Here is a 22,166-nt window from a genome sequence, read left to right on the forward strand (position 1 = left end):
TAAACAAAAATACACATGCATAATGTTTCCTAAAGAAGCCCCTGAATAGAGAGCACATGTTCATTTATATCACAGACTGACACTCTCCGATGAACATTTCTCCCCTCTAACTGCTCGTCTCTGTTTCTGCAGGAGGGTCTCCCCATAACTTAAGCTTCAGAGTCAAATTCTTTGTCACAGACCCCAATAAACTTCAGGAAGAATACACACGGTAAGAGTTTCTAACAACACGACAGGCTAAGAACAGCAGCAACCACTCGGTTTGTTAAACGCTGACATTAAAGTTCACTAACAGAGGAATAAAGGCTCAGTTGTAAACGAGATCCGCTCCTCACAATGAATGAAGTGTTTTTGTCATTTGACTGAGCGTCACAGAAAGTGCTAATCAAAGCAGAGCAACTCGAACTCGCTGTATTGATGTCGTTTCATTCAGAAACGGAGCAGTGATCTCTGCGAGCAGGAGCTTTGCAATGGAAATGATGTTTCTGTAGATTTGTTAGTTCTGCGTTCAGGGTCAGTCGTCAGTAATGGCATCAGCATCAACAAAACACACACCATCAGTAGCTCTTGTAGTAGCAGGTGTTTAAACACGCTAATGCAAAAAAAGTCAACTTTGATGCTCTGAAGTGTTTCAGTCTGAGCAGCAAAGAAAGAGATTTTCTTGGTCCAGAAGATTTAGGGACAGGTTTACGTGTTGGGACATCCCAAACTGGGGTTTGGCATTTAAAAAAACAAAACAAATAAAACAGAGTACTGTCTGATTGCGTGTAAAAGGTGGGAACTCTTGATGCTTGATGCTGAAATGAAGCGATCTTTGAGCGCTGTTTTGTCCCGTTTAGTAAATCTGACCTGGCTGCAGACCATTAAAGGGAAACACTGTGTGCAGTTTTTAATAGGAGAAAGATACCTGTACTGGTTGAGATGCTTTTTTTGAGCCACACACAGCAGGAAACATCAGTACAGTCCCGGAGTTCCCCCCCAAAAATGTCATTCTGTTAAGTGAATCTGTACAAAATATGTGACGTATGCGTTTAATCTTAAGTGAAGGAAATAAACAGTTGAAGTTTTTTAAGGTCGCCCACATCGGTTTTTCTCTGATTCTTCAAAAATTCTGGCATGAAGAATAAAAAGATTTAAAAACAGTGACCCTAACCCCAAAAACAGCAAATTGATTCTCTGGATCTGAGCTGTATTTTCTCTCTTAATGCAGATCAAGAAATATTTTTAAAAAGCATCTTTTTCTAAGAGAAAATGTTCTGCAAATCCACTGTCTGCTTTGTGCACGTGCAGAGGAGCGATCGCAGCTCTGCAGAGATCGTTTCAGCCTCTCTGAGCCTTATCTCGGTTTTGCACAGAGCTTGTAAAAGTGAATAGAGAGCCTTGGATCTGACGTGCCCGTCTGATGCATTGTACATTCAAGTCACGTTTAACAAGCACTCCTGACAGCAGTGTAGTACACAGAAAAACCTTAACAGTGTTCACGCTCAGGTTTGAAACCTAAACTATATATAGATATATATATATACACACTTCACATCCATCCCGCAGAAGTTGTAACTGTGATAATGTTCCCACCAGGCCAGTGCTGTGTGCTCGTCCTTACATGACAGTATCACTGCAGCTGTGCTGGTGTTTCACTGATGACTTGTCCTGATGCTCTGTTCCTCCCCCTCAGGTACCAGTATTTTCTGCAGATCAAACAGGATATATTAACTGGAAGGTGAGTGTGTTGTTCTTTGTGTACACAGTGTTGCTGACTCAACTAGGTGGAGCATTCTGCCTCAGGCCAAATGCACTCATACAGGTGTGTTTACGGCATGAGAACCATTTATGCAGATATTTTTAACAAGCCTACACTTTAAAGGGCATTTCCCATGTTTTATTTTTGACCAGGGTAACTTTGCATGACTTACAGTTAATCCGTATTTTTATGTTACTGGGCCTTGGTGCAGCAGCGTAGGTCATCTGAAACAAGCCGCTTTAATTTTCCCCTCCCCTGTAAGCCGGGGGTGTCAAACATGTGGGTCGCGGAACAGGTACGGCCTGCCAAAGAGAATAGTTCGGCCCTCTGAAAGTCGTGAATTCATTATTAAATATTTGTAGATCAACACAAGCTCTTTAAATCATGAAGGATGTAAAAGTCGTGCTGTAGTTTAATTCCAAAAACACACAGAGGTAAAAATAAAAGTCACCTTGCGTTCATTTCGGGGCGTTTTCTCATTAAACGCTCATTAACCGTGAGAAATCGGCACAGGTGAGCATCCTCTTCTTCGTGGAGGGAAAACGAGGGCATTATTATGCGATGGTTGCATTTGTTCGACCCCATAGATCAGATGGCGTTGTGCGTGAGTGAAATCGAGGTTGACACCTCAGCAGCCTTCTGATTGTTGCACAGTGGGTCCTGCTTTAAAGCCAAGATGTGGGTGACTGGAGGAAATATGAGTTAATGCAGCGCACGTAGGCTCATTGGGCAGTCGTACAAGCACTCACGACACGCTCATTATCCTTTTTGTCAGTGAATATAAGGCTCGCTGCTTCCTCTTACTTGGTTCTTCACACAAACTCGAATAGATTTTTCCCCCTCCACATTTCTGTTGCTGTTATTGATGATAGCTAATCTCTGCTCTTTGAAATGAACTGTAATAACTTTTGTATTGATCCAAGGCTGAAACGTCTGTTTAATCTGTGTGAATGTGTGTGTGTGTGCGCATCTTCCTTCGACTTCCAGATTGCCCTGTCCTCACAACACAGCCGCGCTGCTGGCTTCCTACGCCGTGCAATGTAAGTAGCGCTCCCTCGGTGCTCCAGTTCTACTTAATAATGGAAAGGCAATTCATTAGGACTGTCTTTAGCTGCACACGCTCTTAAATGTAATGACTGTGGTTGCCTGAGTGCATTTATAACTGCTGCTCTGAAGCCATTACATTTCAATTAAGCCACGTGCTGATATTTGATATTAACACCAGTGGTATAAATATTCGATGAGGTTGTGGCTTCTCTTTGCAAAAATGGCTGCTCATAAATAACATGCAGAGGTGAAAGTGGTGAGAAAGCCTGCTGCGACGGCGCTCCTCTGCAACGGCGCCAGCTCCGTCCGCTCTGAGACGCTGTGGGTGCATCAAACGGGGAGAATATATAAACTAGACTCTCAACATGAGATGTTTTACCTGAAGGTTTTTCTTTCTTCACCCTCTCCCATGATGTGCTGCCACAGTTCTAAAGCGTTTTTCTTTGTTATTGCGGTTCTGTGTCGTAGACTACTTTTAAGGAGATTTTCACTTTGCCGTGTGAGAGCATTTTAGGCTCTTTGAGCGTGTTTTTTGACGCCGTTGAGGCCCCATTTTAAAGAGGGCCTTAAATTAATTGAATTGTGACAAATACCAGATACTGGACAGGACACTGTGGCGATTTCATACCCGAGTTTCCTCATCTGAGAAACTGATGACCTTAAACCAGAAGCTGATGGTCGACGAGCTGCTGGAGACATGGAGGTTATATGGAAACCACAATGGAAACAGTCACCAGAGAAGCCGATGTCCATGTTTGTAACCCTGCATGGCTCAGAGACACGGCCACTCAGTAAGAGCCTCAGAGCCCGGTTGGATGGATTTAACTCTGGAGCACCCAGAACAGTTCAGCAAGCCAACCAGGGAACACAGGAACGTCTGATATCTGCTTTGTGGTTTGGACATCTTCTACCTCTCGACCGTCCTACAAGGTGCTGCTGGATGGAAGCAACCGATGGATTCAACAGAACGTTGGCCTGGATCCTGTAGCTGCTCGGCCGTCACTCAGGAATGTCTTACGTGGAAACCTCTAGTGTCACGTGCCAATGTACTGTTGCAGCAGTTGTAACGGGTCAGCTTGGTGGTATTATATACAGCAAACACGTATTAGCACACTCCATTAAATAGAAGCATGCAGCTGTATAGCTTAGAATGCTGATGCAATAGTCAGTACACTACACGCCAGTGGGACCAGGCTATTTTCTGGTTTTCATTGCTCTGGTGATGCGTGCATAGACTCAGTCGCTTCACCCTTTCATGCATTTCAGTAGCTGTTGTTCAATATTTATTAGCTTCAGGCTCAACACAGTTAGCTCAGTTTCACTGGTGATGGCAGAGCAGTGCAGATGCTCTGCTGCCAACAGCAAAGCAGAGGTTCAGCACACAAGTGTAAATCAAGCTTTATGCAATAAAGCACATACGACTCGGTCACTAACAGCATTTCAAATCCAGCCGTTCTCAAGGGAATTTGATATAAAAAAATTAAATAATAATCAAGTTTCTCTGTCTAATCAGATCTGTTAAATCCACTTCTGCACTTGGCTTGATGTGATCACCTTGTGCCTTACTTTAGCTGTTCTGGAGCCTCATTTAACCACTATAACTGTAAAACCCACTGACTGCAACCTGTTCATTACTATGCAGACCTGCAGACTAGGCCATTGCAGTCGATGTTCAGCCCCTCCTCCACCGATTTATGCGCTCATAAACCCCCTCTCTTACCTCGTTCCACTCTGCCTCCCTCTTCCTTTCAGCGCTCTTCCTCTATCACATGTTTTGCTGGGAATATCCTCAGCTTCAGTATGTAGGTCACAGAGCAGATTTGGCCTAGTCTAGCTGAATCACACTGCTACTGCTTTTACACACACGCGCGCACACACAGATACAGAGTGTAGCGAGGTCCGTGTCGTCACGTCGCTCAGTGCCAGCATAGATTATGAAGATACATGTTCACTTTTGGGGAAAAACTGTTCGTAGCAGCTGTTATGCTGCTAATTCAGTTAGCTCAGCCCAAATGCTGTACTCACAGCTCTAAATCCAACTCCAAAGCTCTGAAAGAAAAAAAGGCAGAAAATGACTGCCTGAAAACCAAAAAGTTCAAAAGAATTTGAATATCATCCTAATCTTACCGCAACTTGTACCAACACAAGTATCCACATTGACATATACACACTTCTATTAAATTACCTGCAACGTGAGTAAAATCATCAGTAGCATCATTATAAGACCCTTGAGCTCAAGCTAGTATCTCCCACTTTGAGCCAATCGGCAGCTGAGTATGGATTTCACATCAAGAGATGGATCCACAAAGAAAGATCAGGTTGACGAGTCTTTGAGGTTCATTGACCTTCGCGCTGAACCTTGGTAAAGAAAGAACTGCAGCTTAAAATAAAACTAACCTTAAACTACTGTATGAAACGAGCTATTGACCGCACACACGCGTCCCTGGTGGTGTGTACACATCAATAAAAGGGAGAGCTAGAATTGATTGGTTGGCCAATATGCTCTGGCCACCAGGTTTGTAGGTTAGTCGAGAGACTGCTTGAGTGAATTGATGGTTTTAGCCTAGTGAGCTCGCTGGATTCACTTTGAGCTCTTCATCTTAGAGCGCTTTGAAAGCTATCAGAGATCTGACAGTTATCATTGCACTCATCTGTTACTAATGTTTTGTTTTTGAAGGATGCCAGCTATTCCCATTTCCAACTCTGTGATGTTTCACATTTGCTTTTTACTGGGGCTTATTGCAGTATTTTAGTTCGGCCTCTGTCTGAAACTAGCAGATTTAGCTCCTCTCCCTTTAATGACTCTCTCACTGCTCTTCTGATTGGCTGCCCCTCCTGACAGAATATTGAAACATCTGGTGGGCGGGGTTTCTGGGCTCAGAGGCAGAGCAAAAGTTCTTCACACACTTAGTTTAATGTGTTTAGTGTGAAACCCCAATTGTGACAGTGTATATAACAGAAAAGGTCGCTTTAAGATATTTTACGTGTCGAATGATGAGGTCATTTGATGTTATTAACAAACATCCTCCTGATGTGTTGTAAAACTAAGTGCACAGTTAGTACTTAGAGTTAGTGACTCCACCAAAGTAGCTTTGCATGATTAAGTGTTCAAAATAATCCTTATTCGTCTTAAAACAAACTCTTTTGCCAACTTGTTCCTGATTGGCTGCCCCTCTCAATCAAAAGGTTTGAACAGCAGTTGGGTGGGGCTAGTTGACAATAGACGGTTATATCCACTCCCACAGATGGATATGTCTGAGCCAAGAATGGGGAAAAACTGAACATCCTGAAGCCTAACGTGCGTCTCTCTTCTCTTTCTAGCTGAGTTGGGGGACTACAGTGAAGCAGAGCATAGTCCGGGCTATCTGTCTGAATACTCCTTTATCCCAAACCCCCCTCAAGACTTTCACAAAGAGGTCGCCAAACATCACCAGCAGCACAGGTACGCTGAGACACGCTACAACACACCTGTGATTTGGTACAGTTTCCTGCATGTGGAGGCGGAAAATCGAAAATTGGTTCTTTATGTTGATTTTCAGCACCTACACCATCATACTGTATATTACGGGCCACGACTAAGGGCGTGGTTCCCGTGTAATTAAATCAGATTTAATTGTTATTTATATTTACCTGCAAACACTTAAATGTAGGTACAGTCGAATGACTGAAACCAGCCCATTGTTTCCTCAGTGGGCTGGGCACTTGGATGAGTGACGAAACGTTTCTCCCACTGTAAACGCTTCGTCCAGATGAACAGAATCAACCTTTGGAGCTTAATTTATTTTTCTTTCATGATCGCTGCTCAAACTAAACTGACAAAAGGAGTGTACAGAAAGGAGTTTCTGCTTCCCTGTAATGTACCTGGAAGTTAGGCGAGGTTAAGCAAAGGTTAATCCATAACACTGAACCTTAGAATTCAGTCATGATGAAAGATGGGGAAATATTGTTTGTTCCTCTGCAACATTATCAAGAAATGATGCAATACTTAAAATCACTTGCATCATAATTGGTTTCTATAAAATACCTGTAGTTATGCAATGTTTAAAATTACTCATGCATCCTTGAGCAGACTTGCAGTATCATTATTTCTTTGTTTCCTGTCAAACCCTGACCGGTTACGACAACCTTTTGAGCGTTTGCAGGTAAATTTAATTACTTGTAATTTGATTACAGGGGTGTTACATTGTTAGTCATGGACCCTTATTATAAGGTGTTACCAAATACAGTAGAAATATGAAAGACTGATTACTGTCCCTGTATAAAAGCACACATATGGCTCACATGCTGCAGGTTTAATGACCTTTTCCTTCTGCCTGGCTCGTTTGTTTGCTGCTTTTCTTTGTGTATTTTCCGCCTCCATATGTCTAACACACACCGCGTCGTCGTCGCTGCTCCGCACGGCCTCCCGACGGCTGCTTCACCCTCTCTCACTCTGTTTATTTTTTCCCCTCTCTCTCTCTCAGCGGTCTATCTCCGGCCGAGTCAGAGTTTAATTATCTGAACACAGCACGCACGCTGGAGCTCTATGGGGTAGAGCTGCACTATGCAAGGGTAAGTCTGTTAACGCCTGTGTGTTAAAGACTGTGTTACGAAGAGTTTGTCCTTGCTTCTGGAGCATTACGGTTCATCACCTGCAACATTTTTATTTCTTTTTTAATTCCACCAAAGCTCGGAGGCCTGTCAGACATGTCCAGCGTCTGCGATCTCACTCTAGCCGTCTTGCTTCCTTCCCCTCCCCCCCACAGCAACCGCGAGCAGTTAGGTGATAATCCAGAGTCCGGACCCACCCTCAGCCGTTGTGCTCAAAACTGATATCACAACGTTTTAATCTGTAAAAGGTTTCCCTCTTTCCCGCTGTCACAACGTGGTTCGTACACTGTTTTCACAGAGCCAATCACGTCTGTGCTGGGACTGAGATCAGGTCTGTGGAGCTGCAGCGTGTACAGCTGACGTTGTTGCCCACACCCTGCAGAAATGCCACACTTTGGCATTCAGCTCTCATCATGACACCAACACATAGAAGCAGAGCAGGAAAACCAGCATTTAATCCGTATTTGCGATGCAGTTCTTTTTATCCACGAGCTTCCTGACTAATTCATCTGCATTCTGTTAGATTCATGTAGTTTCACTTCACAGCAGCGAGCTAAAACACTCCCATGCTAACTTAAGAGCTGCTCTAGCCTGTTGTAATTTCTAGCTGAGGCAGTAGAGAGTGGCGCTCCAGCTGCTGAAGGAAATGAGAGCAGTGATTTTTCAGGTGTGTTATTATGGGATGTACAAACGGGACTCGAGCGTGGATTAAATGTGACGGGCAAAGTATGAAATGCGTATGAGAGCTATAATCATGAAGCTCAGTTTAAAACTGTGACTCTGTGTCAGATTTAGGAACACATACTTGGTTTACATCAGTGAGGAAGCCAGTTTTACTCTCCTCCCTCCCACCTGCCTCCACCTTTACCACGCCCTCCTTCACCTGTCCCACTCTCCTCTCCTCAGGACCAGAGTAACACAGAGATTCTCCTCGGGGTGATGTCTGCTGGAATTGTGATTTACAAGAACAGGGTACGGATCAACTATTTCCCATGGTGAGTGACCCACACGTCAAGAAGAGAGGATCACAGACATCACTGTGTATGTGGGCTCAGTTTCTGTACTTTCCTGTGTCCTTTAAAATACAACAACACAAAGTAAGAAACACGTGAAAAGCAGAAGTGACAGAGGTAGTGCTATGACTGGATTTACATGGTTTTTTTTAAAGCGAGGTTTCAAAGGGAGCTCTGGGGAATCCCTGAGGATGACTGGGATGCTCCCCTGAGTTCTGCGTGACTTCCAGGGTGTTTGCCTTTCTGGTGGTAACAGGAATGCCAGTATGATGCTCTGTGAGCATAGCTTCCAGCTGGCAGCCAGACTACAACCACAACAAGTTGGAGGAAACAGAGTTCAGAGTTGAGTGGTGGTTGTGTGTCATGGGTTTTGTGATAACACTTGAAATGTGAGTTGTGTGGTTGGAAGAACCTGTTTTATCCTGTTTTAAGTCGTATAGCATAACATTACAAGTGACTTGTAAGTAGTAAGAATACAAGGAGCACTGAGCTTGGACGGAGCTTTTCCCATTGCTAGCAGATGTTGGTGTGATTTCTGAACTTGACTGGTTTATTTCTTACCCTTCACAAAGCCTTTAATGTTACTGGATCCAACTGGTTTTAGAGTGGGCACCAGCAAATACCCAGCCGATGAACCCTCTGTGCTCTCCTTACCAGACTATGCCAGTCTGTGGCAAAGGACAGCATCTGACACCTCTGAGCCGTTGTGGTTGAAATCGAGTTTCAGTGTGATTTTCGGTCTCGATAGCTTTACAAATTGAGAGAAAGTGCCGGGGAGGTTCCTCTGCGCAGGCAGATCAGATCCTTTGGGGCCAGCCTTTTGACGCCACTGGTCTAGACTGTTCCTCGTGGATTGGCGTCACTCAAAGATGCCTCTTTAGTACCTGTTTACCCGGTAGTATTGCTTAATATCACCCCCCACACAACAGGGAAATAAGAACTTTTAGTTTCCAGTTCTTTAAGAATTCATGTGTAGACTTACATAAAAGGAGGACTTCCTCCATGATATGTTTAAAAATGTGACGAGGTTCCTCTGGTCAGAACGTGTCCAAATACGACTCTGAATCTGAGGCTGTGTGGACCTGTGGCATATGGGATTCACAGGTGACTCCTCTCCATCGTGTACTTTCAGTAAAGTGGTTGGTCAGGGTGGAATGACTTGCATTATCAGTGAATTTGATGATGAATGAGAATATACAAGATGAACAGGAGAGGACTAAAGGGTACTAAACCCCGAGGGACACCACAGGGGGGAGAATCTTTGCCTCGGCACACCCAGGAAATCGGATAGATTAAAAAACGTAGAAACTACATATGCTTTTCGAAACATGTATGTATTCCTGTAAACATCGTGTATTCCACTTATTATTTTCGGAGTATCAAAAAACCCAAAAGACGCTTATGATCTGAGGCTGCAGTTTCACCTGCTCGGAGCCAAAGATCAAGGTTGTTTGAAAGCAGCTCTGCAGCCAGCGGAGAACCTGGCACGTATCCGATGTGGATGAAAAACGGTGCACTGCTGGGGGAAAGAAAGAAAGCGTACTTCACTGATATTTTCATACTCTGTCATTTCCTCCTGCCAAATTTGCCCCGAACTGGGAAATCAAACGGTGGATGTTCTTGTCACAAATCCACCTCTGCGCCTGTCGGTCTGCAGTTCCTCTTGTACTGCTTCCAGGAACCCTTTTTGCTGAGAAACGAGCTGCATAATATTTTGGAAACCCCTCACATGGTGATTATTGACATGGCATATTAATGTTTAAGCCCCTGTTGAGCTTTTCTAGAATTATACAGATGATTTCACCAGATTTTTCTGGGAAGTGGGGGGAGGGGGTTTGTGTGAAACTAGGTTTCCTGAAAATAGCGTCAAATCTGCTCTCTGTCGTTCTCTCTTTGTCCTGCTTTTGCTTCTCTCTCTCTTTCTGTGTCCAAGTCACTTAATCTCATCACCTTTTGCTCTCGGTCTCTCTGTGAAGCATCAGTTCTTGGAAATCTCCCATTCTCTGCCGTAGCATTGTGGGTGGTTAAATGTTAATGGGTGCTGAGGGTGGGAGATGAACTACTCAAACCTCTGTAACGCTGGAAGATGTGTAGGCTTAATACATCCTGAACACACTCACACAGCGGCTGGTGTGTGTGTAGGTGCATCTTTGGGGGGTTTTCTAAGATGAGTTTGATTCGATGGAAGGATTTTGTATTACAGACATTGCGAGGCCTATATTCATAAATCTGAGGTCTTTCCATTTGGGCCACAGGAAAGCCAAACCATGAAATCGTAGGGTTAAGACTCTGTTTCCGGTTTGAGCGACTACGGATAAGTCTCCGTGGAATGAGCGCTTAAGCGAGAGAAGCTGATGCAAAGTCGTCCTGAGTGGAGGAAAAATAGGCTAAAGGAAGTGTGCGTGTGCATCCAGTCTGAGCTAAATTTAGAGCCCAACAGCGGTGTCCCCAACAGCTGCTGACTACCATGTGTGAGAGAGGGAGGGAGCGGAGCAGAAACATTATAGTCAACAGCATCTCTCGGCCTACGCTCGCCAATTTTTCTTCCCGTTCCTCTTCTTTCTGCCCTCCTTTAACAGAAGCTCGCCGTTTCTGCGTCCGGTTCCCTCCCGTCACACCTCACGCCGCCTCCCCTTTTGCCTTATCGCAGATCGATCTGTCAGATGAGGAGGGGTCAAGAGAGACATTTAGATTTCTGCCTCTTTCTTATTTCTGTTCACAGCAGCCTGACAAATGAGCCACACTTAGATGGGGCATGACTCACGCTCTGGGTGTGTGTGTGTGTTCATGCACGTGTGTGTGCGAGCAAGTATGTAAAATATATTTAGCAAGCAGCGATGAGTCACAGCAGCAACAAAACTAGAGGAAGGGATTAGGTTACTCTGCTCCTGCCGCTCATCAGCAGACTTTCTTACTGTGGTCACGCGTGTGCGGTTTCTGAGTCATTTTTATAGCGTGTGCGTTTCAGGTAATGCACAGATTGATGAGGTAATATCGGCGTGGTTAAAGCCTCGGACTCTCTGGTGTTGGCACGGTCTTTTAGCCCACGCCTTCAAGCTCTGGCAGGAGGTCAGAGGTTAAATGAACAGTTGATAGGACACGTGAGTCAGCCAGCTGAGAAGAAATGAGAGATTTGCTTTTCAGAGCTCGGGTCAGACTTACAGAAGATTGTGGTGGAGAAGGAAGCAGGAGTACAAAAGCACTGTATGAGAACCAGAATCAGCTCCAAATTAATTTAATTAATTCAGTTTCTTCTTAAAATGTAAATATTCCACAACAGTTTAAAACTAAACTTGACTAAACCCTAAAAATCACCTGACTGTGGGACCAATCCCAAAGGATTTTATCTGTACACTCAGATCTCATCACGCAAGTCTACGAGCTGTGACTGCTGTCTGTTTAAAGATGCACTGATTGTAAATAAGCTTTCGCGGCTCACCTGCTTTGCTTTCATTGAGCGCTTGTAGCTGCCGTGTGGTCACGTATTGGTTTCTGGACTCGGTCATAATTTCAGTGTCTGCATACATCAGTAAAAGTAGGTTTTGTGGTACTTTTTCCTGCAGTGCTCTTAATTTTAAGCCTTAATGGTATCCTCTAAGACAGGGGTGTCAAACATAAGGCTGGGGGCCCAGAATTAGCCCGGCAAAGACTTGAATCTGGAAATGTGGATGAGGGGATAAATTTTGGACTTTTAACTGCATTAGGAAGTTTTCCAGCTTTTCCTGCTGATAAAGATAAAGACCTCCCTCATGGCCAGTCATACAACACCAGACTAATTAAGTCAGAGATTTGGCTGGATGGGTGGAAATGAGAAGAGATGACGAGGCAGACGTGACAGCAGAGAGGAGGCTAAATGTTGTGCAGCGTGAAAATGTGTGACGAGTGGAAAAGAGGAGAGTGTGTCGCGTTGTTTGAAAGTGGAACGTCAGCGTCTCAGGACTGAAGATTTAACTCCGCTTTTCTGCTTCCAGGTTGAAAATAGTGAAAATCTCCTTCAAGTGCAAACAATTCTTCATCCAGCTGAGAAGAGAGGCAGTAAGTACACACACACACACACACACACACACACACACACACACACACACACACACCTGTTAACCTCTGTGTGTGTGTGTGACAGCATCAGATTAACCCCCTGCTGTCTGTGTCCTGGGCGTCTCTGTTGTAATCCCTCCCTTTTGTGTTGTTTCACCCTTGAATGTGTTTCTGCTTTCAACACAACAAACAGCATGTTTGTCTCCACCACAAATATTTACTCTCCTGTCCTCATTTAGCCCTCTTAAACCCGACGTAATATCTTAAGCTCAGCGTTATTACAAAAGAAACAATTACAGCCGCTGGCAACTCCTGTTCTCAAGCATCGTTCTCAAGATTCGACGTTAAGCTTCCTCATTTTTCAGTGTGTTGTTGTTGCTGTATCAACACATTTCATTCCAGGTGTTTCAGATCATAGTTCAGGAGATTAGTTGTTATTATTGATGACAATACAAATTATAATACACAGGAAAGTTTGAGTGTTGATCATGTGAGAGCGCACACAGGACGAGTATTTGTATTTGCCAGCATGAGACCAGCGCAGGTCAGAGACACTGAGTCAGGTAGAAGGTGGAGCTCGGGTGTAGGTGAGTTGCTAAACAGCTTGGTTTCATGGCCCGTCTGAAGTTAAGCTCATGTTTCTGGTGTTGGTTGTGTGTGCATTATTCTGTCTGTAAACACAATAGTTTAAAAACTTAATTCTAATAAATCTTGTAGGGGTGTCGAGTGGGCTCATCTTAACGAGCCGTTTAAATTTGCCTTCCACCCACCAAGGTCTTCAAGATCAGCTTCATGAGTTATTATTGGAAGATGGACAAAAAGCCTTCGAGCTTAGAAACCGTGGTTCTAACACGCGAGCTGTGGATTCTCAACATAAGGACATGATCACATATCAGGTCAGATTTGACCTCTGACCTCTCCAACAAGTTCAGTCTGGTTGATCTGACTTTGAAAGTCATAGTAATGTTAGTTTAGTATGTTTGTATTTTGAATGAATGCACTATATCCACATCAATAATAATTATACTCAGCAGTGCAGATAACAAAAGCTCGCACTTTTACGTTTAAAAAGAAAACTAAATATAGACTGGGTCTAGAGAGTATTTTAAATTCAGGGAATTTAAAATAGAAAGTAGCTCGTCCACAGAAGGACTGGTAGCTCCCCTTACGATAAGGGTTCAGATCGTGCGAACAGGTGTGAATGTGAATGTGTGTGTTTAGTTAGTTTGTTTGCTTGTTTTAATCAATTTTAAATCATGCTTTTTATTTGTTCTTGTTTCTAATGTCTCTGTAAAGGACTTTGAATCACCTTGTTGTTGAATTGTGCTATACAAATAAATTTGCCTTGCCTTGCCTAGAAAATAAAAACAGTTTTCTTAAAAGCTGCCTTGGTGGAGTTTGTGCTCTCTGAGCGCTTCTTGTTTATTTATTTCTGCTTTTTGGCTCCGGACCAAAAGTGTTAACAAGCTAAATGTTTGAAATAGACTCAGAGTACTAAAGACAAGCTTATCTCAAAGTAATGAAGTGTGACGGGGCTTTTCCTGGATTTTTGCTGCTCTCTGAGCCACACGATGTTTCTTTCTTGCACAGTTATCACCCCCTGAAGGCCCTTTGTGATTCAGGAGAAAAGAACCTGTCTGAAATCGCTCAAAGTAGAGAATAAAAAGTAATAGCAGGGCGGCAAACATGTGCAACAGTTTGTTACTGTAGCTAACAGTTATGGATGATCGGAGCAGGTCACGAACTAACCCCGTCCTCTCCTCGCTGCACACAGACCGAGTCTCGTGAGACGCTGCTCGGCTTCAACATGGTCAACTACCGGGCCTGTAAGAACCTGTGGAAAGCCTGCGTGGAGCACCACACCTTCTTCAGGCTGGAGCGGCCCATCCCGCCGCAGAAGAACTTCTTCGCCTACTACTTCACCCTGGGCTCCAAGTTCAGATACTGGTGAGAACCGCAGGCCACAAACACGAGCTGTCAGAGAAGCACCGGAGAGCCTCTGAGCATCCAGGGTCTCACATGTCCAGCACACACACAGATATGTGGGTGGATGCTTTGTCTGGCCCTCCTCCTTCGCGTCAGTTTGCGAGGCTGAAAGTGGCCGCCGTTTGCCTTTGAACCTTCTCGCACTACCTTGCCCCTGAAAAGCACGGCTTAATTATTCATGGTTTGCCTGAAACAAAGTAACCGAATTCGTGTTTGGCCTTCCGACCGTTGTCTTTCAAGTTTTGCGGGAAGTGTTTGTGTCCACGTGAGAGCCAGCCGTGCATTTCATTTCATTTTCCGTCACGCTGCCGCCGCCCTCCTCCTTTCAGACAGAGCATTCCTTCCCGTTTGGTTTGATAGTTTTTTGTTTTTTACTTCAAGTTGGAACCATAAAATAAAATGAGGTTTTCTCCTCGCTGCTTTATGACATTGCACTGTGTCAACTTTGTTTCACTTCACTGGCGCCATGTTTTTCGTTTCCTTTTTCTATGAAATGTGAGCGAGAGCTGAACTGAGAGCTGGAGGTCTTGTGATGCATTATTGAGCAGCAGTGATGCAACGTGAGCTAGGCTCGTCTGATGTTTGGCTCCGCTGAGTGCGAGTGGTTGAGATATTGACTGACTTTTCAATAAGCACAGACCTGAATTGTGAATTTGTGCTGTTAAAAATCTTATTAACTTTGTTTCAGAAGATGAAATATGCTGTGCTTGTTACTGGTTGGCAGGCAGCTCATGGTGTTTAGATTTCTTAAAGATCGGAGGAGCTAATTCACTGAAGTGCCTCTCGTTATTAGAATAAGGCAGCACGGTCTTGTTGTGTTAAATAAAATCGATATGCATTTATGGATTTATCACATTTGTCACAGAAAACCTTCGATAGCTGCTTTTTGAAACTGTCCTAAACTTAAGAGTTGTTTTTGTCGTCTTCAGCGGGCGGACGGAGGTGCAGTCTGTGCAGTACGGGAAGGAGAAAGGCATCAAGGACAGAGTGTTTGCCAGGTAATTCTCGGGTTCTTGATGGTCAGCTGATGATTCATGTTGATTTTGTGCAACGCTGAGTTAGTGCGTCTGTCTGAGCAGGTCACCCAGCAAGCCGCTGGCCAGGAAGTTGGTGAGTGGAACCGACTGGGAGTCGGTCAGCAGGAACAGCCTATCGGACGAGAGATTGGAGACCCAGAGCCTGCCCACTCGCTCCCCGCCCGGCACGCCCAATCAGTGAGTTCTGAGTACACTTCAGCTGTCTCCGTAACTCTTCACCTATGTCCCGCAGACCTGGACTTATCTGGGATTCAGACAGCAGAGATGTGATAGCCCAAATGTTCACCTGCCAGCTGCTGGTGCAAAGTCCATGTCAGATTGTGCCGATGTGGGAAAAGAAAATAGTCTGGTGTGTTCATCCCAGCACATCTAAAACCTGCAGCTCCCCCACCCTTTCCCTAAACAATATTCAAGATCACTGCGTAGTTTCACCTGTAAAGAAAACTAAATGTTAAAGTGCACGTTCACTGATGAGGAGTTTCTCCTTCGTCAGGATATATCGGATATTTCCCGTCCACTCCTCTCTCACAGGGCTGAGGCTGTGTTTATTTTCAGGTCAGCTTGTGCTCTGTTATTATAGATTAACGAGAAGCTTATAAAGTAAATAAAACTGCTGTATTTCTGCAGGTAAAAGTCTGCTTCACTGTGGAGAGAACAGACCAGGCTCTGGTCCAACTTCTGCTTTCTTTCTCTCCTTTTGGACACCTGTTTGTGTTTTTATTGAACTTGTCAAGAATTAATTGGTGGGTGATAACGAGTTTTTCAAGAGTCGTTGCTGGTTCTGAGTGGCTCCGCCTCTTTTACCACAACGTTTGTTAACTCAGTATTCAGCCAGAGAAACATCGGCTTCAGTCTGAGCAGCACTGCTGGGATCTCCTCGACCATAATGGCCATTTATGGCTTTCAGCCTTACATGAGGAGAAATCGTAAGGCAGGCTTAAAGATGACAGAGAGCAGGTGAATAATCTTCCAGTTGTTCAGCATCTGTTATGAATCAGATGAAGGCAGAGCGTCATTAAAGTGTCAAATCTGGATGTTTTAATAAGCAATGCCTCCTTGCAGCCTTACAGCTGACATAAATCCAGACGCGAATGTAAAAAGAGTTAAATTGTAAAGATCACGAGCTTTAAATCTGAACGTCTTGCTGGTAAATAAACGAATGATGCGTTTGGGGTCACGTTTCCATCGCTGCCCTTGAACACTGTGTCTGCGTCTGTTTGTTTGTCAGGAACTCGCTGTTTGTCCAAGAAGGCACGCGACTACGGCCGTCGTCGGTCGGCCACCTGGTGGATCACGTGATCCACGCTTCACCCAGCCTGCCCGTCTTCTCCTCCAATCACAAGTCGGCGTCGTCCACGCAGGCTAACAGCATCAGCCTGGACTCCACACCGTAAGTCGTCTCCTTCTCCTTTAACGCACGTCCCACTCACGTTTCTTCAAGCTCTTTGTATTTGGGCAGCAAACATCAGCTTTGGACTCGGTGGCAGAGCGGTGGTTGGATCATAATTTGACTGCTTCGTAAATAGAGCGTCCCCCGAACACAGACACCCTTTAATTTACATTTTACTCATCAGATTTAGTCTGAGAGTACTGCTGAGTTGACAGCTTTTGTTTTTAGTCTGCCTGTCGGTGTCTGTGGCTTCTCCCGACAGTTCACACCCTCCCAGTGTCACTTAGCTGGCCCCAGTGGAAAGATGAACCCTTTGAAAAACAGCCCGTAAAATGTGTTTATAGCGCATAGCAGGGCGGAGCGCTTGTGCAACAGGGCTGAACTAGGAATTAGCACGCGCGTGTGTGTCTGTGTGCGCGTGTATCTGTGCTTTCTGGATCTCCTTAAAATGCTCTCACACTGTGAAATATTCGTCGAGTCGTTTAATAAAGTTCCACACGGCTGCTTCGGCGTCTGAAATCTTGCATCGAGCTGGTAGGAGAGATGGATGTCTCAGTTGGACGTCAGGATGGTTAAGTAACATTTAAGTGGTAGTTCCTCTGCCTACAAAGCTGCACACGCAGACGAACACGCCAAGTCAGTGGCTCATTGCTCTGTTACGGAGCCAGAACATGACATAATCACCTGCTCTCCCTTCCTCCCTCTCTGTTATTGTGTGCTCCGTCCATCGTGGTAGTGGAAATAAAAACAGGCCAAAACAGCGTTTTATGAGGTGAACCTCAGATGCTTTATTTTGGAGTTTGCATGTTTAACCCTTCAGACTTTAGTCTTTCCTGATGAAAACAAGTCTTCACATTTAGTGTCAAAGCACCTCAGGTCCGTGAGTAAGAGACATTCATGATCCATGTTACCTGTTCAGGTTAAAAGCATCACGGTTTAGAGAATATATAAAAGCTATGAATTCACTGATAATATTAAACCTGGTGAATTATTTTGATTACACTTTATAATGCTGCCTGTGAAGTATTTGGAATTATTTGAATGCATTATTTAAATTTGGTTACAATGTAACATACACGAGGTTCTACTTAAATGAGCTTCCAGTACAATTCCTTTGTTTCCAGTAACAGCCTGGATTGTTAGTGTTATTCTACCCAGCTTTGAGTCCATGTAGGTAAATATCATTTCAAAAATTGCTGTGACGTTGCACGCTCAGTTGAAGGTCGAATTATTACAAAGCGTTAGCGTTGTTTTAAAATTTGTTCTATTTTCAGCTACAGTTGTTCAGAAGCACATCTATCAGTTTTAATCACAGCGCTATACTTAGTATTAGCCACGTTCCTTTTGCTGTGAATGTTTTCTGCAACTGTGCAGAAGAGAATTGGGACGCTAACCATTAGAAGAAATGTTTTTAAGTACGTCTTTCAGCTTCAGTGGTTATGAACCTCAACCATGAATCACTTTTTGATATCAGCCGCTGGTTGGAACCGCTGTGGTTTGGCTTTGATATAATTTATCAAATAAATTCTGCCTTTTCGAGTGAATATTTGCAGCATTGCTTGCGTGTTTTCAGGTGGATCACTCCTCGGCATTACGCGTTGGAGATTTTCCTCCAGTTAAACTAAAAGGAGAATCTGCTTTTTGTCACCACGCCCTTTAAAAAAAGCCCCAATGTTCTGTTTTCTAGTGGCGTGAAGTTGAAAATGATCTGTTTAGCTAACCACAGTACACTGGAGGGATCCTTATTTTTAATTGCAGTGTCTTTATTTCCTTGACAGCGTCAGGGAAAAAGCCTGGCGTGATTATGCCTTTGGCCGGAGCTGGGAGTTTATGACACGGTGGATTTTCTTTCGTTTGTTATTGTCGGATTAAACGTCGATTGGGTCATCCTCTTTACAACAGCGCGGCGCTGCAGTGCCAGAAGGCGTGGCGTTGTTTTCGCGTGCACCCAAATTATGTGCTGGTGCATCTAAATGAAAGTTGTCATAATAAATTATTTTCTGTGCTGTAATCAAACTCTTTTCTCTGAATTCAAAGCAAAGGCAGGCTTTGGTGAATTATTTAGTTGGAAAATAAAAACTGGGTGTGCACTGAAACAGGTCTTAAATTTGTCTTTTTGTGGTTTCTAAAGCAACATTTTTCTTTATTGCAGCTCCTTTTAGCCCTCTCGTGTACCCGCATATGATTTTTCTGTCACTGCACACTCATTTGGTTCCCTCTTACACCGTGCTTTCAAAAATTTATCGAGCGATAAACATAGATCCAGTATGGAAGTATTTGATAGAAGGAAAGCTAAAAAGCAGGGCTTAGCCGTGTCCTCATCCCGGGGCTGGCCTAAGGTTGTGGCTGTCGCGCCGAGCAGATGCATAATGCAGGATGATGTGCAGCCTCGGCTCAGGCCTGCTGCGCGCTGCCCTCTCTCTCTCTGAAAGCCTGACCTGGTTTTGACCCATAATAAATGTTAGTTTGCATTCGTGTGTTTAAGAGACAAAGTGACAGTGGTAGCAGAAGCCAAAACAAAGGCAATGCTCTTTGACTTGTGCTTCTGCCCCCGAGGAGCGCCCGTACGCAGCAGTGCACACGCGTGGATGCAGACATGCACTGAAATGCTTTTACGCAGCAGAGACCGAGCCCTGATGATGCTGAAAGCCTCACCTGGCTGCTGATTCGCCGTACACGCCGACTGCTTCTTTATTGTCGGGATGATGGAGGGGGGATGTTTTCCTTCCTCCAGCAGCCCTTTTATCGAGGTTAATGCATTGTGACTAACACAGTGCTATTAAGCCTCCCTGTCTCTCACGGTCTCCTCGCCTGCTTTTCTCCATTTGTCTTCACTCCACCTCTTTAACAAAGAGGAAGACCATTGTTGTGTAGTTATCATGAATGCATGTTTGCGGCTTTGCTGTCCGTCCTCGAGCGCTCACAGCAGCTTCACAAATCCTGTGTTACTAACGGTATCGTAACAAATGGCGACACAAAGGACTTTGAAACGTGTTTCTCGCTGTCATCTCGCCTTCATTTTTGCTTTATTGCTGCTTTCTTCTTCTTCCTCCCGCCGTTTGCCTCCCTCAGGTCTCCAGATGGGGTGGATGGCCAGCCTCCAGCTCTCCCGCCCAAGCAGCTGAGCAGGAAGACCCTGAGCCAGATCATCCAGGCCCACTCCCAGCAAAGCCTGCTGGACAATCACCTCAATGAGATGTATGACGTTCCCGTCAATGCCGACAAGACCACGGTCAGTACGAGGGCGTCATAAAAAAAAACTGCAACAGTTTCTGTACAAGTAAATGGAAACTGTGTTAGCTTCAGAAGTCGTCTGATTCTAGATGTTTGAATATCTGAATAGATGAAGAGAAATCCCCGAGTATTTTATATTTGTGCCGTTTTTATATAATCTTTCTAAGCTGTTTAGAGTCTTTTAGCTCATTGTTTTGGCTGTTAAGCATCTACCGGCATCATATTAAAAAGGCGGGGTCGTTGCTGTCTTTGGTCCCAAGACTTATTTCTTCTATGAGTCTCTAAATCTGGCAAAATGAGGATGAAAGAAGGCGGCACGCTCTGCTTGGACGTATGTGTAAAAGGGACTAAACCTTAGAGGTGGTTTTAAATGATTTGGAAACGGTGACATATACCTGCAAATATTATGACACCTGTTGAAGTTTCTCATTCTGTTTCATTCTTTTTATGTGTTTCAGACTTGAATTTACTGGTTACATTTTTTAAAAAGTGACGTTTGTGCTAAAAATGCAAGAAAAGTTGGGCTGAAGTGAACCACTTTATTCTGGTGTACTGTGGTGCATTTATAGCCGTCTGTATTGTAATGTATTTGCAGTTGTACTCGTGTAACAGGAAAGAGAATGAATCTATTAAGCTTACAGGATCGGCCGCTGTTAAAGTCTGAGCGCTCGGAGCTGTTGTTTGACAATGTGCTGATCCGTGATGTTGACGTGATGACTTGTGTTCTTCCAGCTGAACGGAGTAGTCCCTCATGATAACTTGGTCCTGATCAAGATGAGACCGGATGAACACGGACGCTTCGGCTTCAATGTCAAGGTGAGAGCTGAGGAGACGGGAGTGAAAACTCCCCTCGCCACCTTTTATCTCTCCTGCAGCCGCTCAGTCTGACTTGTGTTTTTCTAGCTTATTTCTATGCCTGGTGTAAACCTTTGCCCGTGGGCACGTCATCTGTAAGCACGCGGACACATCCGCACTGCTTTCCCAAATGTTAACTCGACCCTAAATATAAAAAGGACGTTTGTGTAAGACGCTGTTAACGTGTGTGTGTGTGTGTGTCTGCAGGGTGGAGCTGACCAGAAAATGCCCATCATTGTGTCTAGAGTGGCTCCGGGAACCTCAGTAAGTCAACAAGAACCTCATTTGTCTTTACACTCTAGTGAGTTGCACATTTTTTCCTCTCACTCATAAAAACACGTCTTCAGCCGCCAAACTCTCTGAGGTCTCTGTGGTGGAGTCAGATTGATGCTGACTTTAGTATAAAACGTCCAGAAACACAAAACTTCAGCTATCTTATTTGTTTCTTCTCTTTCTCCTCTTCAGGCTGACCTCTGTGTGCCTCGCCTTAACGAGGGCGACCAGGTAGTCCTGATTAATGGGCGGGACATCTCTGACCACACCCATGACCAGGTAGTCATGTTCATCAAGGCCAGCTGTGAGAACCACTCCGGGGAGCTCATCCTATTGGTCAGACCTAATGGTGAGTGGTTGTTAGAGTGCCCAGTGCATTAAACACTGATCAGGTGTAACATCCTGACCGCTGACAGCTGAGGTGAATAACACCTATCTCTTCATCATGCCATCTGCTAGTGGGCGGGATATATCAGGGAGGAAGTGAATATTTTGTCCTCAAAGTTGATGTTAGGAGGAAAAATGGTCGAGTGTAAGGATTTGACAAAAGGCCAAACTGGGTCAGAGCATCTCCAGAACCTCAGCTCCTGTGGGGTATTCCCAGGGTGTCCCCCAGGGGTCAGTGTGCATCAGCGACAGGGTCATGAGTGGCCAACGGTCACGGATGAGCAAAGGCTGACCCGTGTGGTTCGATCAAACAGCAGAAAAAGTTGATGCTGGTTCTGATAGAAAGGTGTTAGAATACACCGAGCATCAGAGTTTGCTGTGTGCTGAGCTCCAGACCAGTCGGGGTGCCCATGCTGACCCCTGTTCACCACCGGAAACGCCAGCAACGGACATGTGAGCGTCAGAAATGAACCACAGAGCAATGCAAGGAGGTGTCCTGGTCTGATGAATCCCACCTCACAGCTCACAGGCCTCACAGGTATCTGTTGCTAACATCTTGGTGCGGTTACCACAGCAAA

The 22,166-nt window shown here is 44.6% G+C and overlaps 1 protein-coding gene across 1 annotated transcript in view; it reads left to right on the forward strand.

Annotated features, from left to right (window-relative positions):
• Positions 1-22,166, forward strand: part of ptpn4a (protein tyrosine phosphatase non-receptor type 4a) — a 70,294-nt gene that overhangs the window by 37,278 nt on the left and 10,850 nt on the right. Inside the window, exons 5-19 of the mRNA XM_085248450.1 lie at positions 133-211; positions 1,676-1,720; positions 2,729-2,781; positions 6,110-6,230; positions 7,252-7,339; positions 8,285-8,373; positions 12,363-12,426; positions 14,201-14,373; positions 15,342-15,410; positions 15,492-15,626; positions 16,678-16,839; positions 19,912-20,071; positions 20,806-20,889; positions 21,136-21,192; positions 21,394-21,550. Coding sequence (XP_085104576.1) covers positions 133-211; positions 1,676-1,720; positions 2,729-2,781; positions 6,110-6,230; positions 7,252-7,339; positions 8,285-8,373; positions 12,363-12,426; positions 14,201-14,373; positions 15,342-15,410; positions 15,492-15,626; positions 16,678-16,839; positions 19,912-20,071; positions 20,806-20,889; positions 21,136-21,192; positions 21,394-21,550 — 1,536 coding nt within the window. The remainder of the gene's footprint in view (positions 1-132; positions 212-1,675; positions 1,721-2,728; positions 2,782-6,109; positions 6,231-7,251; positions 7,340-8,284; positions 8,374-12,362; positions 12,427-14,200; positions 14,374-15,341; positions 15,411-15,491; positions 15,627-16,677; positions 16,840-19,911; positions 20,072-20,805; positions 20,890-21,135; positions 21,193-21,393; positions 21,551-22,166) is intronic.

Source organism: Mchenga conophoros, linkage group LG16 (assembly GCF_057382185.1).
Source record: "Mchenga conophoros isolate Kocher_MC1m ecotype Shallow Benthic linkage group LG16, M_conophoros_male_GT1.1, whole genome shotgun sequence".
Classification (NCBI taxonomy): Eukaryota; Metazoa; Chordata; class Actinopteri; order Cichliformes; family Cichlidae; genus Mchenga; species Mchenga conophoros.